The sequence below is a fragment of the Acyrthosiphon pisum genome, chromosome A2 (genome assembly GCF_005508785.2).
Source record: "Acyrthosiphon pisum isolate AL4f chromosome A2, pea_aphid_22Mar2018_4r6ur, whole genome shotgun sequence".
Classification (NCBI taxonomy): domain Eukaryota; kingdom Metazoa; phylum Arthropoda; class Insecta; order Hemiptera; family Aphididae; genus Acyrthosiphon; species Acyrthosiphon pisum.
This window is the reverse complement of record NC_042495.1, coordinates 112,043,681-112,052,149: the sequence shown is the minus strand read 5'-3', so window position 1 is coordinate 112,052,149 and position 8,469 is coordinate 112,043,681. Positions and strand designations below refer to the sequence as shown.

General features: G+C 28.2%; 3 protein-coding genes across 3 annotated transcripts in view; 2 read left to right on the top strand and 1 right to left on the bottom strand.

Moving 5' to 3' along the window:
- Positions 1–2,388, bottom strand: part of LOC100166924 (caseinolytic peptidase B protein homolog) — a 7,081-nt gene extending 4,693 nt beyond the window's left edge. Inside the window, exons 1-4 of the mRNA XM_008189762.3 lie at positions 1,618–2,388; positions 1,052–1,097; positions 785–978; positions 490–716 (exon numbers count right to left, since the gene is read on the bottom strand). Coding sequence (XP_008187984.1) covers positions 490–716; positions 785–978; positions 1,052–1,097; positions 1,618–1,873 — 723 coding nt within the window. The 5' untranslated portion in view covers positions 1,874–2,388. The remainder of the gene's footprint in view (positions 1–489; positions 717–784; positions 979–1,051; positions 1,098–1,617) is intronic.
- A 189-nt stretch (positions 2,389–2,577) lies between these two features.
- Positions 2,578–5,335, top strand: LOC100164911 (pre-mRNA-splicing regulator female-lethal(2)D). Its single transcript, XM_008189763.3, has 5 exons — positions 2,578–3,106; positions 3,468–3,604; positions 3,849–4,030; positions 4,098–4,252; positions 4,561–5,335. The coding sequence occupies exons 1-5, from the start codon at positions 2,962–2,964 to the stop codon at positions 5,115–5,117; spliced, it is 1,176 nt and encodes a 391-aa protein (XP_008187985.1). The 5' UTR covers positions 2,578–2,961; the 3' UTR covers positions 5,118–5,335.
- A 1,555-nt stretch (positions 5,336–6,890) lies between these two features.
- LOC100168993 (phenylalanine--tRNA ligase beta subunit) overlaps positions 6,891–8,469 on the top strand; it is a 3,129-nt gene continuing 1,550 nt past the window's right edge. Inside the window, exons 1-6 of the mRNA XM_001944909.5 lie at positions 6,891–7,208; positions 7,264–7,319; positions 7,379–7,533; positions 7,601–7,667; positions 7,759–8,025; positions 8,086–8,265. Coding sequence (XP_001944944.1) covers positions 7,151–7,208; positions 7,264–7,319; positions 7,379–7,533; positions 7,601–7,667; positions 7,759–8,025; positions 8,086–8,265 — 783 coding nt within the window. The 5' untranslated portion in view covers positions 6,891–7,150. The remainder of the gene's footprint in view (positions 7,209–7,263; positions 7,320–7,378; positions 7,534–7,600; positions 7,668–7,758; positions 8,026–8,085; positions 8,266–8,469) is intronic.

Below are 8,469 nucleotides of genomic sequence, written 5' to 3'. Positions count from 1 at the left end.
CATACAATTTTTAATCTATTACACATACACTTATATTAACACAGCTAATAATTTATAATAATTGTTCAACAATAATATTTATTATTATATCGTGACAACAAAATATTTTTCCAATATCTGTTATGTCAGTAATATTTTCAATTTTGGTAAAAAATATTGAAATTATTAATTTAATAAATAATTTTTAAATCTTGATAAATTTGAATTAATAAAAACAGCTATTACATAATGAAAATAAAATAAAAAATAAAAAATGAACTAATATTGTGTTAAGACTAGTTATTAATCTATTAGGGAACATAGGTTGCTGGTGATATAAAAATAAAATAAATAATTACTTAAATTACTATATAGTTTGGTAATGTATAACACAAATAATTGGTTACATACATTAATAATAAGTGTGTGTATAAGAAGTCAACAAATACTTCAAAGTACAGAATATTTTGGTTTTTGGATATCTTTACTGAACAATACATTAAAATCTACTTCTTTTTCATAATCAGCAAGGAGTTCATAAATTGTTATGTCCGTAACCAAATCTATTGGTTTATGGCCAGAGACTGATTTTAAATTGGGATCAGCTCCATGATCCATTAGAACTTTCAGTGATTCAATATTATTTAATAATGCTGCATAATGTAAAGCAGTAAATCCTTGAAATGTTGCATTAACATTAAAATTATGCATAAAATGATTCTCTCTTATTGATAGAACTGAAACAAAAAAATAATTTTATTTTATTCTTAATAAAACAATTAACAAATATATATTGTGTATTTACCATCTGAAGGGTGAATGTTTCTCTTTCGAGCAACATTTATACAATTTGAAAAACCATCACTTAAATTTGGATCTGCTCCAGATTTTAATAAAACTGCCAAGTGCTCATATTTGTTATTCGATGCAGCCACGTGTAATGGAGCCCATCCAAATGAATGAAGTTTATTAGCTGCCTTAGAATTATCTTTTAAAAATCTGAAAATAAAATTGTTCACAATATAGAGTTAAAATGTCAGCAATTCTAATAATAATTAAAAAGATAGAGTACCTAGTTAATTCTTCTGCTGATCCTTGGTTGATCAGGTCAAATATATCTACAAAAAATATAACCCATCAGCCACATCAGAGTTTGTTCTCAAAACATAGGTTTGTTTAACGCGTTCAACGCCGCCCGTCTTTTCAGAAATGACTGAAATACCAAAAAATAAAACCACCCATACCTTTAAATTTAAAGTACATTGTCAATGGCCTATCTAAGTTTCAGAGTTTATTATTTCCAATTTAATTATAGCGTATATAAACGTATACGTTTTTGATACGCTAACACATCACCGGCCTGTTGGAATAAACCCTATTGACACGTATACGCGTCAGTGGCGTTGAAAGTGTTAAAAACTGTTTCTGAAGCACTGGTTTATCATAAATAAATGTGTTCAGCATTGGACATTATTATAATAACAATACACACTTATAATTATTTTATGGCAACATTAAATTAATTTTTAACATTTAGCTAACAAAATGTATTAAGCAGATGTCAATTTGGGGTAAAATTAATCAAATAAAATGATTTAAAATTGCAAGTCAAAACAACAACAATAATTTTTAACTCACTTTCACTATCGTACCCAGCATATAAAAGTGAAATCGCTAACAACCATTTCCACGAAGGAAATACAGAAGTAGTAGTATTGTTGTCGTGAGGCAAACAGTCGCCAATTACATGTATGTTTGAACAGCGGACATTTGGATAATTTTCATATTTTACACTTTGTATACTAAGTTGTCGACATATTTTCCGCTGAACAAGGTATTTAACCCGTAAATACTTCAAGTTTAGATTTTTGTTGAAAACGTTTCGGATACTCATGTTACTTCACTTCAATTTAAGTGTCAGCCACCGGGTATGATTATAATAATATGTGCAGCAGTGTCATTACCATATCATGAACAAAATTATATTATTCTACAGACTACAGACAGCACACCGACAAGAATTGAACAGTAAGAATATGAAATAAAAAAATTGTAGATCCGTTGTAAATTGAACTGTAAAAACTCATACACTTCCACAACACATATGATTTAAAGCTTTAGGCACAGAATAAAACAAATTAGGTAGGTATTAGGTGTACAAAATGTTAGTTGTAATGTGATTTCATCTATTCTGTGGAATGTCGTGGAGTATTATAATATATTTATATAGGTAGTACATTATCCAGTTAGTACAGAAACACGTAACACGAATTACTAATTATAATATTATTATCCTATAATAATTCATCCACGGAAGGTCGGATACTCAGATTACTCAAATTAGTCAAATTGTCAGGATAAATATTAATAAATAGCACGGTATAATATACAACATCGTGATAAATAGGTATAAATAATAAATATTTTATATCAGAAATCTGAAATAGAACATAATAATATTATCTGAACATAATCATGGGCATGGAAAAACTGATTGATAAGAACTTAACCTCAACATAACAACTGTTCTAATTGTTAATTGTACCAACTTTACTTCTGAATATTATTGTTGTTGTTAATCTTATAGTTCTTACTTGATACTTCAGACTTCTGAGTTCAGAATTCTTGAATTTTACTATTTTAATTACTAATTATTACTAAATTCCAATTGGTTGTATTGGAAACAAGGTTTTGCGATTTTGTTATTTATATTTTAATTTTCAAATTACCATTTACATGTTACGATTTACAAGTAACACTTTTCTGTTCTTATGAAATGCTTTTCCAGTAAATTCAAGTTTCTCTTGCAATATTATGAACACATATGTAACCCCCACGTATGTTGTGTTTGATAGATGAACCATGAATTCACTGAGAGAATCGTCCGTTTGTTAATGGAAGTGTCTACTTGTTTCGTTTGAAGTGTTTTCATAACTGCTTAAATTTAACGTTTTATATTTCGGTGCGATTTTGTGCGAAAATATGGTCGAAGAGAATCGGACAGGTTTTGGGCAAGTGGACATCGTCGATGATGACAATATGGTCCGATTGCCGCGACAGCGTATTGTCGATATGTATAAAAACGCTATGTCGCGCGTTCGCGTTTTAGAAGCAAAGGCGAACGAAGGTACTATTTTCTCATTGCGATATGCGAAATGCATACAAAAATTACATTTTCGCATTTTTATTTACATACTTTATACGAAAAAGTGATAAACAATTAATTTACATTTTACGGTTACTTATGTACAATACAAATTTATGATTTTGTTGTTATTCGACATTGACTGCAAATTAAGCTTTTTCCTTCAAACTGTGGGTATTTTACCTTTTAAAGGTAGGTCACTACAAATGTGTTTTTTGGGGAGTTCATGTTCGTAAGTAAAAAAACATGTTTGGTTTGTCTCAATCGGTCTACAGTTGAGCACCTATTATATCTCATTATTATCTAATTGACGTGATTGTTTTGAAATATAAAATTTTTTCAGCGTCAATATGTATTAGGTGTAACCTATTGTGTGACAAGAGTGAGCGAACAGACCAAGATTTTCGCAAATTAGTTATACGAGAGAAATGTTTACTAAGAAAATTGACTATTAAAGAACAAGAAATACAAGATTATGCTGTTAGTATTTGGACATATTCTGATTATAAATTATATAAATTAATACATTTTTTTTTTAATTTATAGACATGTGTACTATACAGTTATGATTTTTTAATGTACCTAGATTATTCAATTTAAAAAAAAAATTCTAAATTTTAAATATTGTAATAATATATCGACCAATTTATTGTTATTATCAATTTATATTTATGTACTGCGATTTCCATTATTTTTCTAATAAAATTAAGGTTTTCATTTTTAGGCACAATTGTCAGCCATGCGAAATTCTATTCAAAACAATTCATTATCTTCACTCAAATGTTCATTACAAGATCCAGCTGTAAATCTTCTGATTCAAAGATTACGACAAGATCTATGTGCTACAAAAATTAGACTAGAAGAAACCCAGAGAGAACTGAATGCCTGGAAATTTACACCCGACAGGTTAGTTAAGTTTCATCATTAGTAAATATTTTGAAAAAAATTCAATATCAAATAAAAATGTTGGCAGTAATACTGGAAAAAGATTGATGGCAAAGTGTCGTTTGCTGTATCAGGAAAATGAAGAACTTGGTAAATTAGTAAACAGTGGCCGAGTAGCTAAGCTTGAAGGTGAATTAGCATTGCAGAAAAACTTTGGTGAAGAAGTTAAAAAATCACAATCAGGTAACTCCTGAATATGTTTTCATTCCTTATGTTCGTATGCATAGTCAATTTGTATGTCACATAATACTATACTATGCATAGGGATATTATTGGTTTTAAATTTTTAGCTGAGCGATAAATGTTTTATTTTTTACAATGGTTTTTTTCTTTTTTTGTAAATTTATAATAGAAAAAAAATGCTCCAATATTTTACCTAACAGTTTCCGTTAGCATTTCAAATTATTTTGAATTCAGTTAGACCGTCTCTGCCTAGAATTTTTTATATTGTATACAATATCTATATTATAAATTTATTTTATTTTGTCTAGAATTGGATGAATTTTTACAAGACTTAGATGAAGATGTGGAAGGAATGCAGAGTACAATATACTTCTTACAGAATGAACTTCAAAAATGGAAAGCTTCTGTTAGAAGTATTAACAATACTGAAAACAAAGAAACTAATCCAATATCTATTGTTAATGGTATTAAAAAAGACGATGATACTACAACAGAGATATCTCCAAAATCAAAAACTGATATACCAACTCAATTAGTTAAAACTAAACCTGATAATAAGTCGAGTAAACACAGCAAACCTAAAGATACTAAGCAATTAAGTGATGATAAAAGTAATAAGCTCAAAGTTAAAAAAATACGACCAGCTATAGCTGAAGGTACAGATCAAAAAGGGCAACCTCCTAAGGTACATAAAAGCAAACACAAATCAGATGGGAGTAAAAATGAAGATAAAAGAAAAAAGTCTGAAAAAAGGCCCCATAGCAAAGGTGAAGTAGTTCATAAAAAGTCAAAAAGTGAGCTTCCCAAAAGTACTGAAGTTGAGACTCCCGTTGAAGTAGTTAATGGACTACCAAATGGTTCATAAATATTGTTATTTTAATGTTATTTTTAATTTGTCAATGTTGAATTGTTGATAGAAAATACTTATTGAATTATTTTTCAACTTTATTTTTTTATGTTTAGGTTTGAATAAATAATTAAAAAAAAAATATTCTTATTGAAATATAATACAATAGTTTTTATACCTTAATATTTAGAACTAAATTTTGCATTTAGACACTAACTATTTAAGACTTAAAAATATTTGATTCTTTATTCAATACAATTTTAATTTAAGTACCAAGTTAATTTTATGGTTTAAAATAAATGTTGGTATTAAAAAAGGCTTCTTAACATACATGAATAGAAAAATGCAGTGCTACAATATTTTCTATATTTAAGGTGTTATTCTAAAACTATTAAGTTTTCAACATATTTTACATTTACCAGTTTTTTAATATAAAATTAGTTAAAAACTGAAACATTTCAAAATCAATTATTTTTATACAAATGAGTATATAAGTTTACACTATATTGCCAATTAATTGGAAAGTCAGTAGTAATTCAAAATATAATACAAATATTGTAGTTCAGTTTTTTTTTAATGTAATAGTATTTAACTAAAATCTCCCTTTTATAGTTGTTTACATTCGTTAAAATATTCAACCGATTTTAAAATTGTTTTTTTCTCCGTATTATTAATAAATAATTAAACACAACACAACACACTTATTTTCTAATTTAAAAAAAAAAATTTGATAAACAAACAAAATTTTAAGCTGTCATTGAAACTTTTTAGACCATGATAAAAGCTATTGCTCATATAACACAATCAAATAAACTACAATACAATATCTGCATTATACTTTGAATTAATAGTTACCTACTGACTATCCAATTAATTAAGATACTGTACCGCTGTCGCCCCCACCACACGATTGGGTACTCTGCTTTCATTAACTAAAAATGCAGTTCAAATGTTTTTCCACGCATTAATTTCTTTATCTTAAAAAGAGTTCAAGACTATAATGGATATATTATGTACAAGTGAACGTGATCCAAATGTTTTGTATAATAAATCCTATGGACCAAACGTTCATCAAAATAAAATCGGTTTGCTTTGTGTGAAATTTCTCCTATTTGAAAAACTTTGTTTTTCAGGAGATACATTTTAGTATTTAAATATAATATAAATGTTAAATAATTAATAGGTATGCGTTGAAGCAACTGTAAATAAGAACAAAGGGAAAATTGTAAAATTAATATCACTGGGAGAAGTTTACTTGGAAAATATGAGTGGAACAAAAGGTAGTGATCAAATTTTAATCGTCCTTAATAAAGATAATGGACATAATATATGTATCTGATAGTTAGATATAAACATAAACATACTTAATATATACTATTTATATTATTAGGTAATATAATGTTATGTCTAAGGATGTAAATAAAAACTCTTTATACGTCATGCTTGTAGAAATGTAGAATGTAAATCTACAACACTATATAGTATGCTGGCTGCTAAATAGTGAAATACTGAAATGCTTTAATGGTGAATGTCAAATACTTAAATGATAAAGCCTTTCAATAAAGGAACTTTTTTGATTTTTACCACGATTTAAGATATATTATCTGGAATTGTGAATCTTAAATTTGCTTATATCTGACCCCTTATCTCTGATTTTTCTTATCAACCGGTTTATAATTATCATAGATATTAAACATATGTTTAATATCTATGATAATTATGTACACGTGATAAATGATAATAACAAAACAACAATCACAGAATATAGATTAAAATACCGCACCACAAACAGTTTTTACTATCATAAATCGTATTTCGTTTATTCGTGCTGTAAAGGCACACAATTCTATGATATTATCGACATTACAGTATTGAGCGTACAATTTAGTAGGTTGTGTACAATATACATAATTAGTAACTACTAATATATTAATATCTACGCTTGATGAACCATCGTAATACGTAATTGATAGGATTTTACTTGATTTGATAATTTACTGTTTATGCACTAAGCGTTTTAGTTTTTTTCGTACGTCCCATCGAACCGAAAAATGCCGACAATCAATATTAAAAGGGATCTGCTTTTCGAGGCGCTCGGAACGACTTACAGTAATTATTTTCAATACGTCTGATGATTGATGTTTTAAACTTATTTCTTTTCCAGCCGACGAAGAGTTTGACAATTTGTGCATTTCGTACGGATTAGAGCTCGACGAGGTGGTGAGTGTTTTTTTTATAATTATTCAAATACATCTATTTTACGGAGTGATCAAATTTAGACTTCAGAAAAACAAATGGTTTCCAAAGAACAAAGCGAGTCTAAATCTGAAGGCGCTTCTGATGATACGATTTACAGAATTGACATACCGGCAAACCGTTATGATTTGTTATGTCTAGAAGGATTAGTGGATGCGTTGCTTGTGTTTCAAAATAAGTAAACCTAAAAACTTCTAGTTAATCAATATCATGAATTCCATAAAATTTTATTTAAATCATTTTAGGATGGAATTACCCCATTATAAAGTCATTCAGTCAAAAAAACCATTAAAAGTACTTGTTAAATCAAATGTGAGTATAATTTTATTATAAATATAGATTTAAATGATTTACCTTATTTTGATGTTTGCTTTTATATTGCATACATTTATTTATTATATAGACCAAACAAATTCGACCTTATGTTGTCGCAGCTGTACTGAGAGATATTACTTTGAATGCAGCTAGATATGCTAGTTTCATAGACTTACAAGACAAACTACATCAGAATATTTGTAGAAAGCGATCACTTGTTGCTATTGGTACTCATGATTTAGATACAATTCAAGGACCATTCACGTATGATGCGTTGCCACCAGAAAACATCAAATTCAAAGCATTGAATCAAACAGAAGTTCATAGTGCTGCAGAACTAATGGATATTTATTCTGTAAATATATTAATTTAAAAGCTCTTAGATATCTGAAATTTACTTGATTTTTCTCCTTAGACACATGCTCAATTGAAACAATATTTGAGTATTATTAAAGATAGCAGCGTGTATCCAGTCATTACAGATAATAATGGAGTAGTACTATCGATGCCACCAATTATTAATGGTTATCATTCTAGGATTACTTTAGAGACCAAAAATATTTTCATTGAGTGTACAGCAACTGATTTAAAAAAAGTATGTTCATGTCTTAAGGAGATTGGTGGCGGTGATTTCCTGTCTTTGTCTAACACACGCTCAACATAAGAATTTAGACGTGTTTTTTGTCCAACGTACCGATTGATATAGTGAAGCGATAAAAATTCTGAAAACAGATTTGAATTTGTCGTCAAGTCTACTTGAGATGGGTCAGTCTACATTTTTGATTTTTTGATTTACACT

Coding starts and splice junctions, on each gene's coding strand:
- LOC100164911 (XM_008189763.3), top strand. CDS start 2,962: ATGGTCGAAGAGAATCGGACAGGTTTTGGGCAAGTGGACATCGTCGAT. Junction 3,107..3,467: donor AGAAGCAAAGGCGAACGAAG/GTACTATTTTCT, acceptor AAATTTTTTCAG/CGTCAATATGTATTAGGTGT. Junction 4,253..4,560: donor AGTTAAAAAATCACAATCAG/GTAACTCCTGAA, acceptor TATTTTGTCTAG/AATTGGATGAATTTTTACAA.